This window comes from Rhinolophus sinicus, chromosome 6 (genome assembly GCF_057876585.1).
Source record: "Rhinolophus sinicus isolate RSI-liver-muscle chromosome 6, RSI-T2T, whole genome shotgun sequence".
Classification (NCBI taxonomy): Eukaryota; Metazoa; Chordata; class Mammalia; order Chiroptera; family Rhinolophidae; genus Rhinolophus; species Rhinolophus sinicus.
Genome location: NC_142506.1, coordinates 30,053,005 through 30,077,974, shown reverse-complemented (window position 1 = coordinate 30,077,974; position 24,970 = coordinate 30,053,005). Strand labels below are relative to the sequence as shown.

The following is a 24,970-nucleotide window of genomic DNA, read 5'->3' as shown; positions in this document are numbered from 1 at the left end:
GAAATGAGACATGATCTCAATATACTAAGGCAGCAAGTAAGTCATTCTTCACCCAGATCAGCAGCTGCCAATAAAATTGTGTACACAAATTTAACGAATGAGTCTGTTTAACTAATGAACCTGCCACAGAGCTGAGAAAGGGAAATAAGAATTGCGCTTGCAATTCTGGCTGATGAAGTCATTAGATTTTTATAAGGCAAATAATATAGAAAGTTAGAACAGAATTTCTAGAACCATTTATCCTATGATGTTGTAAAATCAAAGTACTACTTTATTAAATGAGTTATTTTACACAATATGAACATCAATATAATTACAATTGTAAAAAAATTTTTTATAACAAGGATGGACTGATTTTCAGATTTCCAAATCAGAGTCAACTGTACATTTACACAGAATTGTCTTTGCATGAAGCCCAAAAGGGAACAGCATAAAAATGAGTGTTTCTGTAGCCCCTTTATTTTTGCTGACCAACAGTTTGTTAGAAAAGCAGCTGCAGGTTTGTTACCTAAGATCTGAGACAGTAGAAGAGTCAAAGGTGTCATGAATTCACCTATAAAACATAAACAAAAATTTCAGTGAATGTAAGCATTGCACAAATGAAGCTTATATACATTTCAAATGTCTAAGACAAAAAGCACAACATGTCTAAGCTATCAAGTTAGTCTGGTAGATTTGTCAACAGAACTTTATAAACAACAGAACTTTGATTAATTTACTTTAAAAAGAAGTAATTCTCACACACACTCACACTATCAGCACCATCACAACCATTTCGGGGGAAAAAATAATCCAATCACACAGAAGTGTAAGCTGATTATTTTCAGGCAACTACCAAGTTTATACAGTGTACCCACATTGTGCCCTGCATTTTTTGTCTTTAATATCCTTTTTCCCTCCCTTCTTCTGCCTCCTCCACCCCCACTCTAGTTCAAGCCGTTGTTTCTCAGTCTAGTTGTGTAGAACACAGCTCCCTGGCCCATGATGGTATTATGAGCCTTGCGCTCCCCCAGCTGAGGCAGCTGGTCGCCGGTCGTTGGTAGGCACAGCCACTCACGGCAACTCGCGCCCGCTGGGAGCCACTCACGCTGGCTGCTGGCAATTCATGGCAGCACACTCCCACCTCTGGCGGCTCAAGGCAGCCCAGCTCCAGGAGAACCTTTGTTCACAATCTTAGCTGAAGAGGGAGCAGCTCACTAGCCCATGTGGGAATCAAACCAGCGACCTCGGTAGCATGCGCTCCAACCACCTGAGCCACCTGGCTGGCCGCGTGCCCTGTATTTTAACGCACTTAGCTCAGCTAAGCACTGTTAAGATACCTGCAAAAGGCACTCAGGAATATCGGTCTGTATCATTCCTGGGAACAAGATCCTCAATACCTTGGTAACGATTACTACTTTCTTTAAGCAGATAAGTCTCTTCCATTCTTGTGCCAGAGATGGTCAGCATCCCCAGCCCCTCACCCCTCCCATTTTTGGCTACAGAAGTAAAAACTTGGGTGTTGCAAAGGCATTGAAAGGGTATGGTCTGGGAAAATGGACTTTCAACAATTGCAAAGTTAAACATTAAGTTAAAAAGGGGAAGATAATAGTCTCAGCTAGAAGGTATAAATCAATTTCACAAGTACAGAAGACACTTTGCTCTTATATACAACCCTGACATTAACAAACAAAAAGAAAAGGTCAATTACCTGTAAACAACTTTATGCCTGAACATCAGCCAATTCTGGAGGAAGTGGAGTCTTAGGATGCTTGCTTTCAAAGTGCTGCTTGAAGGTCTTAGGGTCTGGCATTTGCGTCTAATTTAAAAAATTGTATGAAAAAGAAGAGTTAGGCCTTACTCATGAAATAAAAATGTGTGCTTTTAAAATCCTGAGCCTGCATATGATAAACAATGCAAAACACTTTTAAACTCCTACAACTTAGTGGCTGGCATATGAAAAACGACATTTAATGAAGAAATTCCCAACATAGTCCCACATTTCAAAGGGGTGTATCACAGAGAATGAAGTATTCTGCTTATCTGATAACAGCAAATAGGTAGCATGCACTGAACTCTTATGTAAAGCATGTTATCTGAATTCTCACAGAACTTTCATAGTAATCTTAAATTACTTCCTACTATCCTCATTTTACACAAGGAAATTAAATCCTAGAGCTTGATTTGCCCAAGACCTATGCTTTAACTTAGTATTAGATCCTGCAGCTTTCAAATACACTATACTGACTTCCTCAGGCAAAGAACTTCAATTATTTATTCCTTAGCACATTCAATTAGACAAAACATGAAATAAAACTATTTCGTTATTTTGGATTTTTGAATATGTACTTTTAGGTCAACGCATTCCTGTATCGGTAATTTTGTGAATTTTACTTTTACCCTGCTTCTCTCCAAAGAGGATGTGAAGCTGCTCCATTTCACTGAGTGTATCAAAGCTCAATATAAATAAGACGTTTAATATAACATCTCTCTCTCGTAGAGTTTTTATGTAGTTAGGAACTTCTATTTCATCAGTAATGACGTCTATAGATAACTGAGGACTCATGTCTTATCAAGATCCTGTCCCATCCATACCAAGCCTACCCAAGTACAGGGCTTTTGGGGGGGAAAAAAAGATGTGTGTGTGTATCGGACCGACCTATGTATTTTTCCTTAGGTACTTCTATGCACTAACTTCAGGGTGGTAAGCTTAAACCAACAGGCAAGAAAAAAACTCTGGCTCAGAATTTAAGAAAAACTTTTTTGAGGCAGTATGGAGTAGTCCAGGGGGTGGACCCTGGAGCTGGACTCTCTGGGTTCAGATCTCAGCTCTTCTGTGTATTAGGAGGGTGACCCTGTGCCAGTTATCAATCCCCATGACTCAATTTATTTCTCTGTAAAATGAACATAATAAAAGTACTTTATCTTACTGGGTTGTTGTGCAGATTAATGGACTCCTACATGTAAAACACCTGGATCAGTGCCTGGTACATGGTAAGCACTCAACAGTAGCTGTCAGGATTATTCTTCAAATCTAGTAAAATATATTGATTCTAGTAAAACCTAGCAATGTGAATAAACTCCATAGTTTTGCAGACATCCTAACTGTGGATTTAGTGAAAGGAAAAAAAAAAAAAAAGCTAATTTATTACCAGAGGTTTATTCACTAATATCTTACATAGCTCTAAACTAAGAATGTAGACCTGACCTCTTTACAAAGTTCAAAGTGTACTGTTTTCCCTTAAGAGGACATCTTTATTCTCCATGAGGAAAGAGACTTTGTTCACTCCTTTTCCCCAACAACTAGGAAACTGTGCCTGGCCACAGGAGTCATTCAATAAATATTTGTTGAATGGAGGACTAAAGACGGATTCCTTTACTGCACTGTACACCTGAAGCTGAATAATAATGTCAACTATAATTTTATATATATATATATATACACACACACACACACACACACACACACACACACACACACGGCAACAAGCACGAGAAGTGGAGTACAGTATAAGGAAGAGACAGTGGAAATGTAATGGCTGTATGTGATGTCAGAGGGGTAGTAGATTGGGGGAGGGGAGTTATCACTTTAAGGGGTCTAAATGTCTATTACAGTGTTTTGTACACATGAATCTAATTTTAAAAAAAAGTTTAAAAAAAAGTAAAAAATAACCAGCTCTCAAATCTCCTATTTCAAGTAAAACATTTTTTTTTGCCATGATTGCAAAATTTTAACGTATACAAACCAATCTCTAATGAAAGAATTGTCCAAAGAAAACCTATGTCTTTCAATTTCCCTTACCCTACAGACAGTGCATGTATATATTAAGGCAGCTTTGGCAGCAGCCTTTTGGTCATGCCCTTGTTTCTTCTTTTGTCCAGCTTGCTTTTTGGCATTTTTCTGCTGAGACTGAATCTTCTGCTGTCCACGAGCCATATCTAAAAACAGAAATTGAGGCATTAGAGTGAGTTGAAGACTTATGTTTTATAGAAAAATTGTTAATCAAAATGCATGAGTTTTCAAATTCTCACATACAATGCTAATAGAAGATAAACTTGTACAACCACTGTGGAAAGCTGTCTGTAGTTGTCTACTCTATAACCGAACAATATAGCCAACAGAAATGCAAATGTATGCACACCAAAAGACACAGTACAAGAATGTCCAGCGCACCTGTTTCCAAAACTGGAAATAATCCAAATCCTATTAATAGTAAAATGGATACGTAACTTGTAGTATATTTATAAAACGCAGCATTCAAAAAGAAAAAACTATTGCAAAGGTACTTTTCCCTTGTATTCCTGTTGTGACTTGAGACTCTTACAACTTTAAGAGCTATCATCTGATGCCTCTAAAGGAAATCACAGGAGAAATGGGAACTGTTCTCTTAAATACTTAGGTTTCATAAAACTATTGTACTATTCTAAATCTTTTTTAAAAATTGGTCTTTGCAGGATTGCTGGACAAATTATTAAATAAGATTAAATTAGTTCCCAGTTGAGAGAATGAACCTTGTAAAAACGGTAAAGACACTTATACAAAAATGAAATATACCACTTTTTACCTCTGGTGGCCTGTAAATTTTAAACTTTTAAATCATTGCAGGACACGAACATACAATGGATCTACCTCAACTTGACCAGAAAAGAGCACTGACTTTTTTTCTGACTGGAACCCTAACTAGTTAATGGATATGAGGCCAAATCATTTCATAGAAACACCTGAACTTTTCCCAAAAAAGAAAGAGAAACTTAAAAAATGCACCAACTGTACAAGTTCCCTCTAGCATTAAATACTGAACTTTCTGAAAGTCAAGTGAAAAGTGGAGGAGGATCAAGGCTTTTCTAGGAAGCCAGTGGGATATTTTAACAAATTATGAAAATGTTTAGTATGCTAGCCTAATATAAGAACCCCATTCCCACCAAATAATGATAAATATTACCAGATGTGTTAGTCCTTGAAGACTAAACTTCCATTTTTTAAAACCAAATTCCAAGCCAAATGGAATCATTTTTTTAAAAACAGTATATTTAAGTCCAAATGTTATGGCAAGCTTACAAATCTATTCCCATGGAAACAGATTTGGTTACTTATGTATTATTTGGATGACAGTAGTGTAGTCAAGTATTCAATCTTTATGTATCCAAATGTTTTGTAACATTAGTAATGTCTCAATGTCTTAGTATCAGTACGTTTGTTAGAATACTTCAGTCTTCTGATGCACCTGAACTCTTCCATGCAATGTAAGCTATGTATGTTAATACACTGATTGTGTGGGTAACCTCTAAAATTGCTTTATATTGGGAAAAAACCATAAATGGCAGACCACTAATTCAGAAGTTTCTTTGACTTCTGTAAGTTATTAGATATTATTGATAACATTTTTATGCAGTGTCATTAGGTACACATTATTTTTAATTTTTGTATTTAGGATTTCTCCTGAAATATATTACACAGTAAGTTTAACTCATTTTCCATTGCCATCTAAAATCAGTAACAAAAAAGCCCTAAAAGCTTTAATAAATAAAACACTGTAGTTGCTTGTTCTTATTTTTAAAACGGAAAATTTAACACCAAGTAAAGGAAATAAAATCAAATAGTCTAAATTCATTGGGTAGGCCCTTAACTTCTAACACACTGCACTGATTTCCTTTCTGAAAGCAGAAATGCAAACGAACAAACCACCTGCTTTTGGACAGTTCAACTTAGGACCTGCTCTCAAGCCAATCGAATTTTCTACAAAATCTTAAGCATAACTGCTCCTTGATTAAATGTGACATACTGAAGGGCCAGAAGTCATTAACAAACATCTAAAAACTGTTTTTTAATATGACTCAGTGGGGTTTTGAGAGGGCTGCAAAGTGGGAAGTAGTCGGAAAAGGAGTTATTTTAAAATGAGGAGCTCTTACAGGAGGCAACAAGTAAGCACTGTCCCAAAGCTTCTCTTAAAACCAAAATGAGTAAGAAAACATTTTGGATCCAGGAAGTAGGATCATTCTGTACAACCATCTGAAACGAAGAGGCCCAGGCAGTAATCAACATCCAGACCTTAGCTTTTAACTACATCCTTTTGGGGAGGGGAGACGATGAAAGCACCAGGAGGAAGGTGTATTCCACCCAATACTTCATTGACTTCAACTGCAGCCTGGTCCACCTTCCTTCCCAAAGCGGCCTCTCTCGCCTCGTTGAGCCCCCTCCTCTTTCCTGTCACCAAGGGCCACAGAGCCGCCACCTACCCACCACTCCTCACGGACCCCGGCCCAAGTCGCGCCTCCTGCAGGCCTTGGCTGCCCGAAACTCGGCCCTTTCCGCAACGGGAAGCCCCGGTCTCCAGAAACCGACCAGCTGCTGTCGCCAGGGGGTAAGGTTACCGTTCAGCTCCAGCGGCCGGCCTGAGACCCGGCCACCTGCAGGGCCTGGCAGGCGCCCGAGCTTCCCCACCTTCCCGCGGCCCGTGCCGGGCCAGCACTGGCCCGGCCACCCCCCAGGAAGGCGAGGTAGGCCGCCGGCCTCCCGCGACCCGCGGCGACCCCCACGGTCTCCGCCCACCCCGGCGGCGAGCGCCCACCCCGGTTCCCGAGCGTCCTGCGGCGTCAGCGCCTCCCCCACAGCCGCTCACCCGGGCCGGGACAGTCTTGCCTCGGAGAGAGCGCGCAGCGCGAAAGGGCCGGGGGAGGTGGCCGGAGGGAGAGGAAGGGGGAGAGCGCACAGCACCGCGTCGGCTTCCACCACCCGCCTAGGGGGATAAGAGGAGAGACCGGAGCACAACAGCCCGCGCCTCGCACCCGCCGCTGCCGCCGCCGCCGCCGCGCGCGCCTACCGCCGCCTCAGCCTTGGGGAAGGCCACTAAGCCTCGTGCCCGCGCACGCCGCGCAGCTCTCCCAATCGTCCCAGTGCCCCCCTGCTCCTCGCAGCCCCCGCCCACTCGCCTTCCTGCTGCGGCCTCCTCCCCGCCCCCGCCCCCTCGCACGCCTGCGCTCTTTCCGGTCGCGCGGGCCAATGGCAGCGCTCCCCTATTACATAAGCGCAAGGAGGCGGGGCCTGGCAACGACGGCGGCCCCTGCGAGACGGGAGCTGCAGGAGACGTCGCGTTCTGTCCGGACGCCCCTCCCCTCCCGCGTGCTCTAGCTGGGTGGCTTCAGCGAGCCTTGGGAACCGCGTGATCTCGGTCCTGGCGGGTGACAACCAGCAGCGTATTTCACAAGTCGCTCGCTCGCTTACTCACTCGGGCGGCGGCCAAGCCTCGGCCTCCGCGTCCCTTCTCACGCGCCTCCCTTCTCGGTGGCGCCCTCCTGTGCGCCGCCCGGGGAGGGGCCCGGAGAGGTGCGCCGGGGTGGCGTGTGTCACCGACCCGGGAGCCCACCACCCGCAAGCACTGCCGCCTCCGCCCCAAATGAGGCCGGCGGGCCCGGAGGCCTTTAACAGGGACGCGCAGCCTTTGTTCTCTCACCAGCGGGTTCCCACGGAAACCCCGGATACTTTACCAATCTAGGGTTTTTAGTGAATGCAAAATAAAGCCTGACTGCCTCAGTGAAAATTGCTGGGTAGGCCTCCCTGACCGGTATATGCTGACTACTAACAATATACCGAGTTGCTAATTTTAGGGGGAATGGTTGATTTTTGTGTGTCTTGATTTACGGGCCATGACACTTACAATATCAACCTACCAAGAGCAGTGGTGATTGTAATGACTTAGCTGGAAACGGCCTTTGAGACGCTGGCTTTATTCCGCATCCCCTTCTACCCCCTACACACAGATTAAATTCTGGTTAGCTCTAACAGCAACAAAAAAGGGAAGCTTTTGCATTTGACATTCTCGGCTTACGCATAGCCTCCACTCTCCCAAATTTACCTGTCATTGTCTAGGAAACGTTAGTTGAATATAAATACAGCCCAAGTTACCTGGATTGGGATATAGATAACCACAAAATTGTTTAAAATAGCCAGGAAGGTGTTAACTGCTTATTGCTTTTGGGTGGCGTGCAGTGATCTGGTTGTTCAGTCCTGCCTTTTCATTCTCGTCTCAGCTCCTCCCATCTTTACTTCATGCACACTTCCTCTCACATTGCAATTTTAAATTACATGTTTAAATTGTATTAATAACACTCCAGGACTCAAATGTAAGCTCATTTTCATCGTTGTTTACCCAGTGCCTAGCAGTGTGTTAAACATAGTAGGCACTGAATAAATGGATATTGAACAAAGGAACCGGATGTGTCTAAAGAAAGGACTTTTATTGATATATCATGAAGCTATAGCTTGATCATTAATAGTCACCATCACCATAACAATTGTGTTAACCTGGCTAATAGGAGGCTGGATGTAGTACTTGGAAGACCTAGAGACAGGAAATCCGAACAGCTGTTTGTTTAGCAGTAAATGAGAGTGGATAGTGGAAACAGACAGAAATCTGGCTGGCAGAGGTTAAGTCTTTTTAACTAGAGAGGTGATATCTGTTGTGAAATAGCATTAATGTGTCACCTGTTACCAAGGCCTAAATGAAATATCCATTAAAGCCCGTGGTTCTTAAATTTTTCAGTTATAGCATCTTTGAGAATTCAGTAAGAGCTACGGACTTTACCCTAGAAAGTTCATATACATATAAATAACCCCACTGGTAGAGTTTCCCAACCTTGGCACTATTGACATTTTGGGCTGGATAATTCTTTGTTATGAAGGACTGTCCTGGGGATTGTAGGATACCTAGCAAATTCCCTGTCCTCATCTCCTATTTTGAGAACTAAAAATGTCTCCAGACATTGCAAATGTCCTCTGGGGGTCAAAAATCTCCCTCAAAAGTCTCCCTTGGTTGAGAGCTACTGCCTAGACGATATGGTATTATGTTAGCTTTATATGATGGTTAGGATATTTGAAATACAAAGGAAAAAAGAAATGGATAAGATTCAACATCTGTGAAGTGATAAACAGTAAATGAAAGGCGGATGAATTAGCATTACTACCAGCTGGTGTCCTACTTATGTTATAGAAATATGACAGCAAATGGGATATGAATTCCTTTGAAGGATTTTTATACACATTTCTGATTTTAATTGTGAGTGCTACAGTACTTCTACTGACTGTTTTTCCTCTTCTGCCTTTAGGCAATTACTCTAGATTAATATGCAATAAGCATGTACCTATTTTCTATCCATTATCACAATCAATTAAAGTGTTTCTCTGAAGACATGAAATGCTTATTTATTTATTTATTTATTTGTATTCATGTCAGATTTTCAGGAGTGAAAGAGCTGGCAGTTAATCAATATATTATTTCTCAAATAAGCATAGATTATTCTGAATCACTTTCTCCAATTTATCTGTGGCATGTAGGTTAATATCTAAATTTAGTAAAGCTCTTGACTCAGGTTCATTAGAGTACAAAAGAAGTGAGGTCCTGGCCTGTATGTCTTTCCATCTAGTGACAAATAACAACAATAATGACAATTGTGGGCAAAAAATGGATTCTAATAAAGCTGACAAATCCAGTGACAGAAAGTAACCTCATAGGGTGATCTGATGATAAATTCCTAACTGGGCAGGTAATGGTGGGTAGTCACAGCCCAGGCATATAACTATTTTAGAAAAATATTTATCTTTGACTAAAGCCAGCCCTGTGTACTGTTCTTGTGCATCTAGGTTAACACTCCTTTGATATGCCATAGTAATCCTCTTTTTCAGACCTCTGGGAGGCTTAACCACCCTCAAGGAAACATTTTTTTTTTAAATTTGTTTCAGGTGTACAAAACACTGTACTAGTTAGACATTTCACCCTTCACAAAGTGGTAACTTCCCTCCCCCAAAATATTTGTTGCCCCTCTGACATTGTATATATCTATTACAATTCCATTGACTCTATTTCCTATGCTGTACTCCAAATCCTGTGACCATATATAGATATAGAGATAGAGATAGAGATAGAGATAGAGATATATATAAAGTTGTAGTTGACATACAATGTTATTCAGCTTCAGCTTCAGGTGTACAGTGCAGTGATCAAGCATCTACACCATCCATGAAGTGGTCTCCCTAATAAGACGTGCCCATCTTACACCCTACAAAATCTTTACAACATTATTGATTATATTCCCCAAACTGTCTTTCATATCCTCGTGGCAATATTGTAGTTACCAATTTATACTGTCTAATCCCTTCCCCTTCTCCCTCATCCCCACTCCCCTCCCATCAGTTTTTTCTCTTTATCTCTGAGACTATTTCTGTTTACTTTGTTCATTTATTCAGTTCTTTAGATTTCACATATAAGTGAGATCATATGGTATTTGTCTTTCTCCGACTGAGTTATTTCACTTAGCATAATGTTCTCTAGGTCCATCTATATTGTTGCAAATAGTAAGATTTCATTCTTTTTTATAGCTGCGTAATATACTCCATTGTATAAATGTACCACACTTTCTTAATCCAGTCATCTACTGATGGGCATTTTGGTTGTTTCCAAGTTTTGGCTATTGTAAATAGCACTGTAGTGAACATACGGGTGCATATATTTTTTCTAATTAGCGTCTTGGATTTCTCTGGATAGATACCTAAGAGTGGAATTGCTGGGTCATAAGGTAGTTCTATTTCCAGTTTTTTGAGGTACCTCCATATTGATTTCCATAGTGGCTGCACCAATCTGCAATCCCACCAACAGTGCACTAGGGTTCCCTTTTCTCCACAACCGCGCCAGCACTTGTTGTTTGTTGATTTATTGATAATAGCCATTCTGATGGAGTGAGGTGATATCTCGTTTTTATTTGCATTTCTCTAATGATTAATGAGGTTGAGCATTTTTTCATATGTCTGTTGGCCCTCTGTATGTCCTCTTTAGAGAAATGTCTCTTCATGTCCTCTGCCCATTTTTCAATTGGGTTCCTTGTTTTTTTTGTGTTGAGCTGAATGAGTGTTTTATAAATTTTGTATATTAACCCCGTATCAGATGTGTCAATGACAGATATCTTCTCCCATTCAGTAGTTTGCCATTTTGTTTTATTTATGGTTTCCTTTGCTGTGAAAGAACTTTCAAGTTTGATGTAATCCCATATGTTTATATTTTCTTTTACTTCCCTTGCCCAAGGAAATATCAGTAAAAACATTACTCAGGGTAATGTCTGCGAATTTACTCCCTATAATTCCTTCTAGGAGTTTTATGGTTTTGGGTCTTACATTTAAGTCTTTAATCCATTTTGGATTTGTTCTCATATATGGTGTAAGGAGGTGGTCCAGTTTCATTTTTTTGCATGTGTCAGTCCAGTTTTCCCAGCACCACTTATTAAATAGACTGTCTTTGCCCCAATGTAAATTCTTGCTTCCAGTGTCATAGGTTAAATGACCATATATGAATGGATTAATTTCTGGGCTCTCTATTCTGTTCCATTGATCTATGTGTCTGTTTTTATGCCAGTACCATACATTAACACCTATTATCCTCAAACTACTCAAAAAAATCCAGAAAGAGGGAACAACACATAATCTTGTTAACTATCTTGTAATCCAACCCCACCATGCTTTCTCCCACCTTCATGAAATCTTCCTTAGGATCCCTCAATTCCAAATGCATAAAAGAAACCGTAAACTCATTCTCTGGAGCATTTGAGATCTTACTCCCCAGCATGTGTTGTCAGTTTTGCTCAAATCAACTCTGATAAAAATTCTCTACAGGTGTGGATGTTTCTTACGAGTAGAGAAAGATTATGTGCTCTCTTGAGGGTGGTTACATCAAAGGTGTGATAACCTAGATGCACAGATACAATGGACAGGACTTGCTTAAAGCAAAGATAACTCTTTCTACTAAAAGTTATATGCCTGGGGTGTAACTACCTGCCATAACCTGCCCAGTTGGGATCACCCTGTGGGGTTACTTTCCATAGAAACTCTTTTTATCCATATTGTTGAGATTTTTCAGAACTGCAACTTGGAATCTCTTGTCTGATCTACACCCTTTTCCCAAAGGAATCTCATTCACTGTTATGAATAATGAACTTCGTATGACTCCACATTTCTGTCTCTAGTTCAAGCCTCTCTTCTGATTTCTAAATTGATATGTTTTTCATTTCCACTTCACTGTTTTATAGATTTTTCATATTTAAAACTATATGGTATTTAATCTAAGAAGCAATTGATTGTAAGTCACATTTATGTCCACTAAGATAAAAAAAAAATTACTGACAATTGAATGGCATAATGCTAAGTTACCCTTGATTGTAAGATACATCTCAATTTCAGAGATATTAAAATAGGTTTAAAAAATAATGTGGATCATTAGAATAGCATCAAAAAGAATAAAATATTAGGAATAAACTTACCCAAAAAAAGGTGCAAAACTTACATTTGGAACAGCAAAAAATATTGTTGAAAAAAATTAAAGAAAACCATGGCAAGGCAGTCCATGTTCATGGATCGAAAAACTTAATATTATAAAGATGGCAATATTCCCCAATTTGATCTACAGAGTCAATGCACCCACCCTATGAAAATCTCAGCTGGCATCTTTATATAAATCAAGCTTATTTTGAAATTCATCTGGAAATCCCAAAGAACCCAAATGTGGTATAATAAGAAATATATTTGGTCTTTGTCCCTGTTCCTGGCACAAAGTTTCTAAAATCCTTGGAATTTTCTGAGTGATAGGAGTATCTTTTGTCATTCATAAGTATCCTCTTTTGAATACAACTGAATTTATGCTAATGAGGTGATTCAGGGTGGGGCCCCTAGATAGCCTCAGGATGGGGCTGGTAACCAGAAAGACTAAGTAGTTAGAGGATTGGAACTTTCAGCCTCACCCAGTGACCTCTAGGAAGGCAAAGGGGAGGGGGCTGGTGATTAAGCTCTATAAAAACTCTTGAAACAAGATTTGATGAGTTTCTGGATTTGTGAATGAGGCATCCACATGCTGGGAGGGTGGTACACCCCAGCTCCTTGGGGACAGAAGCTTCTGTACCTGGAACCCTTCTGGACCTTGCTTTATGTACCTCTTCATTAGACGGTTCATCTGTATCTTTTATATTTTTTGTAATAATACTTTAAACATAAGTAAATGTTTCCCTATGTTCTGTGAGCTGCTCTAGCATATTAATCAAACCTAAGGAGGTGATCATGGAAAGCTCTGATTTATAGCTTGTCAGTCAGAAGCCTAGATGACAACCTGACATGCAATTGGCATCTGAAGGAGGCGGGGGCAGTCCTGTGGGATCTGATGCTATCTCAGGTAGATAATGTCAGAATTGTAGGACACTTAGCTGGTGTTGCAAAATTACTTGATGTTTGCAAAACCTACATATCTGGTATTAGAAATGAAGTAGTGTTGTAGTAAAGTATTGAGAGTTGAGGAGACACACAGAGGAGGAATGTGTATTACCTTATACCAGAATAGACAGAACAATGTTGAAAAGAGGAACAAAATTGGAGGGATCACACTTCCCAATTTCAAAACTTGTTACAAAGCTAAAGTATTTAAGACTGTGGCACTGGTATATGAATAGACACATAGATCAGTGGGATAAAATTGAGAATCCAGAAATAAATATTCACATTGATTTCAACACAAGTGCCAAGAAAATTCAATGGGAGAAGGAATCATCCTTGCACCAAATGGTGCTGGGACAACTGGATAGCCACATGCAAAAGAATGAAGTTGGACCCCTAACTCACACCTTGTACAAAAATTAATCAAAACAGATCACAGACCTAAATGTAAGTACTACAACTAAAATTCTTAAAGAAAATACAGTAAATCTGCATGACCTCGGGTTAAGCAAAACCTTCTTAGATATGACACCAAAAGCATTAGTGACAAAGAAACAACACAATTTAAAAATGGACAGCAGATCTGATTAGAAGTGATTCCGTGTTTCCCTGAAAATAAGTCCTAGCCGGACCAAAAGACAGCTCTAAAGCATCTTTTGGAGCAAAAATTAATATAAGACCCTGTCTTATTTTACTCTAATATAAGACCAGGTCTATAATATAATATAATATAATATAATATAATATAATATAATATAATATAATATAATATAATATAATATAATATAATATAATATAATATAACAATATAACATAATATAGTATAATACTGGGTATAACAGGTAACATAATATAATATATAATGTACTATAAAATAATGTACTATAATATAATATAATACCGGGTATAATATAATATAATATAATATAATACCAGGTCTTATATTAATTTTTGCTCCAAAAGACGCATTAGAGCTGATGGTCCAGCTAGGTCTTATTTTCAGGGAAACACGGTTGTATTAAAGGGGAGCTGGAGAATTTCTCCACTTCCTGGTAGGTTAATGCCCCAAACAAACCAGATGAAAAGTGGTGATTTGGATCAAAATAGTGGCAGTGGAGATGGTGAAAAGTGGACAGTGTCAATATATTTTGGAGTAAAATCAACATGACTTGGCAATTGATTGGAAGTAAAGGTTAAGGGAGAGAAATTCCAGGGTTATCACTGAGGCTTTTAAAGTGGTTATCCCAGTGGGTGGCAGTACCTTTATTGAGATAGGATAGACAGATGAGAAGGAGATTTGGGCAGGGCAATGGAGAGAATATTGGACATTTCATTTTTCATTATTCTAAATGCTTTTTTAATATAACAGCTTTATTGAGGTATAATTCACATAAGATACAAATCACCCTTTTAAAGTGTACAATTCAATGGTTTTCAATATATTTACAGAGTTGTGCAATCATCACCACAATCAATTTTGAAACATTTTCATCATCCTGAAAAGAAAGTCCACACTCATTACTTACTCATAACTTCCCGTTTCCCCCTAATTCTTGAAGCCCTAGGCAACCACTAATTTACTTTGTTTCTATAGACTTGCCTATTCTGGACATTTCATATAAATTGAATCATACAATATGTGGTCTTTTGTGACTGATTTCTTCCACTTAGCATAAAGTTTTCAAGATTCATCCATGTTGTAGTACATATCAGAATGTCTTTCCTTTTTATGGCTGAATATTTTATTTTATGCATATGTCACATTTTATTTAGCAATACATCAGTTAATGAACATTTGGGTTGTTTCTACTTTTGGGCTATTATGAATAGCCAAAATGCTGCTTTGAACATTCATATACAAGTTTTTGTATGAATGTATGTTTTCGTTTCTCTTGGATATACACGTAGGATTGGAATTGCTGGATAATAGCTCCATGTTTGACTTTTGAGGAACTACCAGAATGTTTTCTGAAGAGGCTGCATCATTTTATATGGCAAACAGCAGTGTATGAAGGTTCCAATTTCTCCACATATTCTCCAACACTTGTTATTATTTGTCTTATTTGTTATAGCCATCTTAGCGCATGTGAACTGTTATCTCAGTGTTTTGACCTGCATTTCCCTGATGGCTATCGTGGTGAGCATCTTTTCTTGTACATATTGGCCATTGGTATATTTTCTTTGAAGAAAGTGTTGATTTTGCTCCAAAATATATATTGACTCTGTCTATTTTTCACCATCTCCACTACCACTATTTTAATCCAAATCAGTACCTTTCATCTGGTTTGTTTGGGGCATTAACTTACCCAGAAGTGGAAAAATTCTCCAGCTTCCCTTTAATACAATCTCTTCTAGGTAATCAGAACGATTTTTTTAAAATGAAGATCTGCTCAGGATCGTTCACTGGCCATCCACAATAAAATCCAGTACTGTTCTTACCATGGCCCACAAAGCCTTGTCTGGGCTCCTGACATTCTTCTTTCTTGCCTCAGTGGTCTTTTAGTTCCTCAAGCTGACCAAGCTCTTCCCTACCTTGGAGACTTGATATATGCTCTTTTCCTCTTTTGTAACATGCTTCTCCCCACTCTGGCTACTTTCTAGTTACTTTTCAAATTCCAGCTGAAATATCCCATTCTCAGAGAAGCCTTCCTTCCTTGAGCCTTCATCATATGAAGAATTCCTCCGGCTTATTGCTCTCATAGCACCCTGTACTTTCAATCTTAGCACTTATGGTATGTAATATATTGTAAATAAATAAATATATATATATATATATACATCTGTATCACATATATGCCCACACACATACATAAATGTATATGCATGTATACATATATGCAAATATATGTATATACAGGCATATGTGTATAATATAAATGTGTAGAATATATGTATATAAATTACTCCTTTCCATTTGACTCCTGAAATAATAATGCTATGTAACACTTATATAGTCCCTACTATCTATCAGGCACTGTTACATGTGCTTCACATATTTTGATTCATTTAATCCTCCCCATAACTCTTAGAGAACTAAGGCACAAAATGGTTAAGTAAGATTACGTGGCTACCAAGTGGAAAAGGTATGACTAGCTTCCTGGCAGTCTGGTTCCAGCACAGACTGTAGCGCACACTGGGGCACTGTTCTACACCCCTGGGTATGTCCTACGTCACTTGACCCTTGTACAGCCAGCACTGAGCATAGTCCTGACATCTAATAAATGTTTGTTAAATGAATACTCGTATGTGCCTGAATGATCCCTCCAAACTAAGCCCTCCTAAGGATCACAGAGCATGCTTTAAATATATTTACATAGTGATATTAACGTAAATATGGACCGAACCACAATTATAACTACAAATACAACTAACTTTATTGGGAGGATGGGGCAATGAGAAGTCTAAATGTGTGATTGGGGGAAGAGCTGAAAGAGCTAAATTCTCATCTACTGTAATGGAAGTCCAGGGATAATGCCTAAAACTGGGGGAAAAACCTTCCAAGAAATAGTAGTATAGGAATATTTTTTAGAGATATATAGATAAATACCAAAAGGATTGACTAAAAAATTTCTAAAAAATAGCTGTGTCCAAAAAGAAAACATCTGGCAGATGGGAAACTGCTGTTTTTTTATAATTAGTCTTGTAAAATTAGTTGAATTTTTAAACTGCATGTATTACTGTGATAAAACAAAAATTAAATCAATGAAACGATTTTTATTTCTACGAATTTTCTAACCATGTTTCTTCCTAGGCAGTATGTGTGTCTTCACAGGGCTTCAAAAAGATGGGTGACTAAGTCCAGTGATTATAATAAGTCCAGGTATTATTAGCACCCTTGGCGTCTCCCGACAATTAGAGTCTCTACTTTTCATCCCAGGTAAGCACATGCCTCAGTGTCCACCATTCCATTTTTCTCATTCTTTGCATACCACCCTTATCATTAGACACTCAGGCAGCTGAACAATCTATGGAGAAGAGTGTTTCCAAATTTAATGTGCGTGTCCTTGCTGTTCTTCCATTATTACTCTTAAGTGGGGGCAAAACCCAAAACAAAACAGGAAACTCAAGAATTGAGCAATTCATTCTTCTCCAGGCAGGAATTCGTACAGGTGTCTACCAGGTGAGGGCCTTTACTGTGATTTTATTAGGATGGTGCAAAAGTAATTGCAGTTTAAAAGGTTAAAAGTAATTGCAAAAACCACAATTACTTTTGTACCAACCTAATAAATGTAAAGCTGTCTTGGTGTGGTCAATGGTCTTGATTTTGTCTGAGGTCTTGACTGTGCTGGTGATGCTGGGATACTCCCATAGAGAGAAATCTGTCCTGAAAATGACTCCTATAGCTTTTCCTAACTTCTGATGATCTTCAGAGACTTCTTTCTAATGTCTCTACTTTGAACTGTGTATTACTTTGGAGGAGAGAAGACAAGAAAAGAAAAAAGAATTTAGTTACACTCTGAAATGTAACCACTTTTTGGTTGAGTCTGGTTATTTAATGCTTTTATTACATGTTTAACTATGTTGTATGGTTGATTTTAATAGTAGTTAAGTCATTAAGACTCAAAAGAATTTTTAATGACTGATTCCTATATAAAATGAAAGAGTTGGGGTGGCTGGTTGCTCAGTGGTTAGAGCGTGGTGCTCCTAAAACCAAGGTCACTGGTTTGATTCCCACATGGGCCAGGGAGCTGTGCCCTCCACAACTAGATTGAGAACAACAACTTGACATGAAGCTGATGGGTCCTGGAAAAACACACTGTTCCCCAATATTCCCCAATAAAAATATTTTTTTTCTTTAAAATGAAAGAGTTGATCTGAGTGAATTCCAAGACCCCTTCTAGTCCTTGAACTTCAATGAACATAAACTTCAGGGTCTTTCAAAAGAATTCTTTTTATGAAAGACACAATAAAAACCATCCCCCACGTTGGGGAAAAAAAAAAAAAAAAAACCATCCCAAAGTCTATACAGATGAAAATTTGAAACCAAGGCTGCTTACTATTTACACATCAAATGAAAATTTAATGTCTATATACCATAAGAGCACTAAGTGATTAAGGGATGAGTAGACAATAGCATAAAAGGGGAAATACTTGTTTGAAATTTCTGTGACTGTATTAATCCTGTTTTTAAATTTTCTGTATCTCATGACATTTTAATATTTTGGGGCCTACCAGCCCCAGGGAGAGACTGCACCTCCTAAGGCTAGCTAATTCTCAAATATAATAACAACTTGCCTAGGAATATACCTTTTGTATGCAAATAGATCAATTCTGAGACTATGCCTGCAACCACTCCCCTTATGTAACTCTCACACACCGAGACAATATTTTCTCTGACCTAAGTCGTCCCAGGGCCAGGTACCAGGCAATTAGAGAACACCCCCACAGCCCAAAGCCTGCCAGAATGATTCAAGCTGGCTAATCCTAAAATGTTACCCTGCTCTGTCTTGCGTTTTCTGCACAAACTCCCATAAAGGTTCTGGCCTAGACTTCTGCTTCTGCCTCTTGACCAAAACCTAGTGCTCCCACGTGGCTCTGTGTGGTGTGGTGTGGTGTGCCCCCTACTCTCTGGAAATCTAAGTAATAATTCTTCTTTCAATGGTATTGACCTCTCCATATTGTCATTTAGTCACCTCCATAAATTAAAATCCTGTTGGTACAAATGAGACAATGACCTACATTCAGTTTTTGTTGGCTGTGTGAACCGGGGGAATTCCCGGATCTCCATGTTCCTTCTAGCCATGGCTGGATGGTTCACTTGCTCAGGACACTTTATGGATGATAACCCAATCTCCACGCAGGCCGGGTACTTTGCCTTATTTCAGGATCAGACATCAAACCCCTAGACTGGACCAAATTCTCAAAATAAATTATTTTTCTTAAAGTATAAGATGACAAAGACATCTGGGGATAGGAATGGAGAATGATAGCTAATCAGTGCAGCTATTACTTGTTTACTTGTTATGATGATAATAATAGCTACAATTAATTGAGAACCTGCTGTGTGTCTCAATCCTCACATCATACCTTTACAGTAGGTCTGATTTATTGGGGAAGAAACGGAGACTCCAAAAGATTAATTTTCTCATTGTCAGCTAAACAAAAAAAGGTGGAGAGCCAATAAGTAAAGAGCTAGTATTGAGAATCCAACCTATCTGATTCTTAATCCTTCCTTCTTTAACCCACACCACACTGCCTCATGAGTGAATTCCAGGGGGGGGGGGGATTCCTCTTCCATGTGGCTGTGAAGCATACTTACATGGGCCTTACAACGGTTAAGATGGTCATCAGGGTTTTTTCCATGTCATGACCATGACCTGCTACTCTTCTGGGTTGCACAGGGAAATCTCTTATCATCTTTGACTCTTGTTTTTTAATATGAAAAATGAGGGATTTAGAGTAGATGTCATTTGTGGTAACAATTTAGATTCTTAACACATTGAGTACGGATCACGAGAATCTTCACGAGGGATTTAAACCCGCCGTACGCAACGTGTTAAAATATGATTATAACTTTGCTAAGTATGATGTATGAGAAATGTATATTTTATATCCTTATTTCCAAAGTAGATTTGGAATACCTAAATACCCAAGTGTTAGTTTTATTTAGCTGACATTTTTACTTTTTTCTTTCATATAATTTCAGAAAGTCAACAAAGAACATAAATTGGTTAACCTTAAAGAGAGCTATTTTTAGTGGCTAGGAATTTAAAGTACAAATAAGAGAAGGATGTCTTTAATACACAAATGATGTGTCATTTGGAACAAATGCAATATGATGCGTGGGTTTGTCCAACATAGTCATCGGAATACTTCAGTGTACTTGGCATAGTTAAAATTTTCAAGGTGTATGTATGTTTACTTGTCAAACTTAGTATTTAATTTCACCACTGATGGGCCTCAGGAGGGCTTGTGCTTTCAGCTGTCTTTCTGTCGGGGGTGGGGGGGATGGATGGATATACACAGATCCTTCTCTTGCATGATCCATCTTTTGACCTATGGCCTACATGTGTCAGATGTTTGGTTCACTAGAATCTGTGACCATAATGGTGTATTTTTATTATCTGTTCCACCAGGGGATTGGACCAAAGGCTTTGGCCCATGAGCCCAAGAGTGTAGGCAGCTATCCTTACAATCACTCATTTCAGAAGATGTGAAATTTCTGCATCAGTTGGGCAAGTCACACTACCTCATTGTGCTTCAGTTTCCACATTTTTCACAGGGGTAACAATACCCCTGTGACACTTAATGGAAGCCAATATTTTGTCTGCTAGTATATGCTGACTGGCTTATAAAATAACCTAATTAACTGGAGGGAAAGACAGTATACAAAGTTAAAAACAGTTGTATTGATTAAAACCTAATTACAACTAAGTTGGAAATTGTTTTTCTGTTTTTGTTTTTTTAAAGAACTTTTTCAGATTGGAGAAAATTTGATATGGGGGAACGAAAGAGAAAGAAATTTGAAGGAATAGGAAGGTAATTTTTCCTATTTTTGAGTCAAAAGTTTTTGAGGAAAATACATATTCTAATCCCTGATTTTCCTTGCTATTCAATAAAATGTATTAGTCAATAAAATTTATTATAACATGATGATCCTGAGCTCTTTAATTTTCAGGCAAAACTATATTTTGCTGTAATATATTATTGTAACTATTAGAGTATATTTTTCAGCTGACAGTGCATTTCTTGCTTAAGAATATAAATGCTTAGTCTGAATTGTAACCAAGAAGTGGCAGTTAGGGCCGGCCCAGTGGCTCAGGCGGTTAGAGCTCCATGCTCCTAACTCCGAAGGCTGCAGGTTCTATTCCCACATGGGCCAGTAGGCTCTCAACCACAAGGTTGCCAGTTCAATTCCTCGAGTCCTGCAAGGGATGGTGGGCTCTGCCTCCTGCAACTAAGATTGAACACTGGTACCTTGAGCTGAGCTGCCGCTGAGCTCCCGGATGGCTCAGTCGGTCGGAGCGCATCCTCTCAACCACAAGGTTGCCGGTTTGACTCCCGCAAGGGATGGTGGCACTGCTGTGGGGGGCCCCCTGCAACTAGCAACGGCAACTGCACCTGGAGCTGAGCTGTTGCGCTCCACAACTAGGATTGAAAGGACAACAACTTGAAGCTGAACAGCACCCTCCACAACTAAGATTGAAAGGACAACAACTTGACTTGGAAAAAAGACCTGGAAGTACACACTGTTCCCCAATAAACTCCTGTTCCCCTTCCCCAATAAAATCTTAAAAAAAAAAAAAAAAAAAAAAGAAGTGGCAGTTAAAATTTCAGGTCATAAATATGTGTTGAAATGTGGAACAAAGGTAGCAGATCCAACATATTGGAAATGCGGCTGAATAAGCATTTAAAGCAGGGTGTGATCTTGTATAACACCAATATGTTTGGTTGCTGCCTAGTTAGGAAAGGGATGAGCCGACTTGCTAGACGAGTCCAACAGAGAGTAACATGAAGCTCTAAAATTGTGAAAGGGTTCTCATGTTTTTTTCCCATAGGATGACATTTGTCAGGTGAAAAAAAAAATTGCCAGGGAATATACTTTTCAATAAAACTTAAGACAGGGTATAGGATTTTAATGTTAAAGCAGGGTTGGGGTATTATCAGCGTAGTTAGTTTCTGAGACTAGTTGGCTTATGTTTTGCATCTTATAGCTGAATACTCCACATGCCATGTCACTGACTCCTTTACACTGAAAATCTCTTGAGTATCCCAGTAGCTTGATGTACCTGCAGAATTACTAATGGACAGTCATTTTCCATCATCTAAAAATAAGATTAGTCTATTTGCTAAAGGGAATTCTGGCTCCACAAATTTGATTTTTGTTTTCTTATTCATCTTCTTCCATCTTCCAAACAAAAAATAAGTTAGACAACTATTGACATTTTCTTAAATCATCGCTGCTGCATTGACATCTCAAAGCATGTGTCGGAGCCGGAAAATGTAGAGCTGTTGTCTTAATTCAGTGTTTACACTAGTTAGGAATCCCTCTGGAAAATTATAGGAGACAAATCAAGGCCTGCTGCTCAAATGGAATAAACCTGATCCTATGTATAAACATTTGTTGATTTCTATGAGTGAGTCAAATATGTCTAGTCTCCTTACTTATAGCCTCTTTTTAATTACATTGTAGGGCATTTTTTTATTTTTTTATTTACAACTTCTACTTCTGCTACTTTGAAATCATCACAGAAGGTAAAGCATTTGCTTAAAGTAAGGAGTGCTTAAAGATCTATTAAAAGTGATGAAGAATTGAGAAGCTCCATGGCTTCTGGGTTTTGGCCAGAGGGAAAGCTGGGATCACAGTGAGACTAATGGGGGTGATGGGTGTGGTAGGTACATCATTTGAGCAGTCAGAAGGGATAACCCCATAGTCATTCTCTCATGCATATGTAAAAGATAACCTCCAAAAGAGAGTGACATTGTGCAAGGGAGCTTGGCAACTCAAATAATCACCATTTTTTATGTAAGCAAATATCCTCAGGCAAAGGTTGGAATTCAGATTTAGATCACACCTTTACTTCTGCGTCCTGTATAACTTTCATGGCAAAAGTCTGCAAATCTTTTCCATTAACAGAATAATAAGATATTTTCAATTATTCATTTACATTAGAAATGTGCACATTTTCTGTGATTCATTTTCTCTGCCACCTGGTGGATTATACTTAAAACTGCAATAGTAATGTCAGTTGAGCATGTCAGCGGATGGTGATGTTTTATGATTTATGTCAGTTGAATTTTCCCAAATGATTGACAGACACTGCTGATAAACATTTTTAAAGCCCATCATATGTTAATAATCAAAATCCCTCTCCTCGAGGCGCCGCGCTCTGCAGCGGCAGGACCGGGAACCGGATCCCTGGCCCATGGGCTTCTGCTCACGCTGTGAGGTGGGAGTGCTTGTGTTGGTGTCTTTTTTGGAAGGATTCTGAAGTCAAAGCTTTTCACACTCTCAGACTTACTGTGGTGCAGGATTCCAGGGCTACAAGGTTTTGAAGAAACAAGCTCACAGCGTCTCTCGCCCTCATGGCCTACGTGTTCGTGTACCGGGCCTTGAAACGAGGCCAGCGAAAACACACGGTCCTGCTGGAGGATACCAGTGGCTGTGCGACCGTCCAGGGCCGGGGCCACACAGTGGAGCCTCACCCCGTGGTGATCGCTGGAGAACAGACCCTTGCGGCCTGTCGAGCTTCCCGGGTACGGCCAGTGTGTGACAGGACAGATCTGCACTGTGGACGAGCGGATGGATGCTGCGCTGCCTTGGTAAATTCGAAGGCTGCTCAGACACGTACCAGCTCACCTTGATGAGGATTGTGGTCCTCGCGTGGGAAGGCGCGCACAGAGCCCCGGAGGAGACTCCAGCTGCTGAGCGGACCGTGTGGTGCTTGGTGTGTACCACGGCCACCGACCCGCCCGCATGGGTCCGCCTTCCGTACCACCGCAATCACGGCGCTCAGGGGAAGCACCGGCTTTGCTATAATCCCCGGGAAAACAGATTACAAAATGCGAGGAATGCTCACCAGCCAGAGGACAGATAGCGCCTCTGCACTCACCAAATGCAAACGTGTAATAATGCCCTTTGAAACAAATATTTGTAAAACTCAGTCTGTGGAAAAGGAAATAATCTGGTTTTGTAGTGGCAGCCGATTTCCCAAATAATTTTAGCATACTGATAACAAGGTTGTGCCCTAAAATATCCATGCTGTACTGCTTTATTGTTTGCTGCTTGGAGAGCATCGTGGGTTTGAACGTATTGGATAAGAAAAACTTAGGATTTTAATTCCCTAAACGATATTTAAAGAACTCATATATATTCCTTCCTTCCTTCCTTCCTTCCTTCCTTCCTTCCTTCCTTCCTTCCTTCCTTCCTTCCTTCCTTCCTTCCTTCCTCCTTCTCCTTCTCCTTTTTGCTTTGCTTTACTCTGAAGATAACATTTTACATGAATGTAAAGACGTTGTGTTGCAGATAGATGTTAGCAGCCCTACTGTGTTGATTCTGACCTGTAGCACCAAGGAAAAAAAATTTTTAAAGCTGATCTTGGATGTCTCAATGTCACAAAAGAACCTCAAGAAAAAAAATCCTAAGGATATCTAGGTCTCTTTTAAGATTAAAATGAATTTTTATTATTAAATTATTTTTTATTTAGGCCTATATCTAAGCAGAAATGGAGTGGTCATAACTTTGGATAAGCATCTTGGAGAAGGTATCTAGGTTCTTTTGGATTTTTTAAATTTAATTTGTTTTTAATGATAGTTAACATACAATATTATATTAGTTTCAGGTGTACAACAAAGTGATTACACATTTATATACCTTACAGAGTGATCACCACAATAAGTCTAGTACCCATCCAACACCACACACAGTTGTTACAATATTATTGACTATATTCCCTGTGCTGTACTTCACATTCCTGTGACTTATTCTATAACTTGCAGTTTGTACTTCTTAGCCCCCTTCCCCTTTTTGCCCATTTTCCCATCACTATCCCATGTGGCAACTATCGATATATTCTCTCTATCTGTGAGTTTGTTCTTTTGGATTTTTTAAAATACAAAAACTTTCAAGCATATAGGAACATTAAAAGAATTTTACGGCACATAAGCATATACACCCCCCACACACACACACACACAGAATTCTGCCATTAACATTTTACTTTACTTGATTTATCACGTATCATGCATATACCTATCTTTGTGCCCATCCTTAGTTTTTAATGAATTTTAAATTAAGCTGTAGACATCAGT

General features: G+C 39.4%; 1 protein-coding gene and 1 pseudogene across 3 annotated transcripts; one reads left to right on the top strand and one right to left on the bottom strand.

The window, feature by feature from the left end:
• Positions 1-437: 437 nt before the first annotated feature.
• ZNF706 (zinc finger protein 706) lies at positions 438-6,910 on the bottom strand. Of its 3 annotated transcripts, none has more exons than XM_019754153.2 (4): positions 6,801-6,910; positions 3,782-3,918; positions 1,691-1,798; positions 438-553 (listed from the first exon to the last, which is right to left on the bottom strand). In XM_019754153.2, the coding sequence occupies exons 2-3, from the start codon at positions 3,914-3,916 to the stop codon at positions 1,703-1,705; spliced, it is 231 nt and encodes a 76-aa protein (XP_019609712.1). In that variant the 5' UTR covers positions 3,917-3,918; positions 6,801-6,910; the 3' UTR covers positions 438-553; positions 1,691-1,702. The 3 variants fall into 3 exon arrangements, with proteins under 3 accessions (XP_019609712.1, XP_019609711.1, XP_074173123.1); XM_019754152.3 differs by having other exon boundaries at positions 6,600-6,806; XM_074317022.2 differs by lacking the exon at positions 6,801-6,910 and adding an exon at positions 6,217-6,332.
• Positions 6,911-21,536: 14,626 nt separating this feature from the next.
• LOC148757847 (gamma-glutamylaminecyclotransferase pseudogene) lies at positions 21,537-24,190 on the top strand (annotated as a pseudogene).
• Positions 24,191-24,970: the final 780 nt, after the last annotated feature.

Coding starts and splice junctions, on each gene's coding strand:
- ZNF706 (XM_019754153.2), bottom strand. CDS start 3,916: ATGGCTCGTGGACAGCAGAAGATTCAGTCTCAGCAGAAAAATGCCAAA. Junction 1,799..3,781: donor ATACATGCACTGTCTGTAGG/GTAAGGGAAATT, acceptor TTTTTAAATTAG/ACGCAAATGCCAGACCCTAA.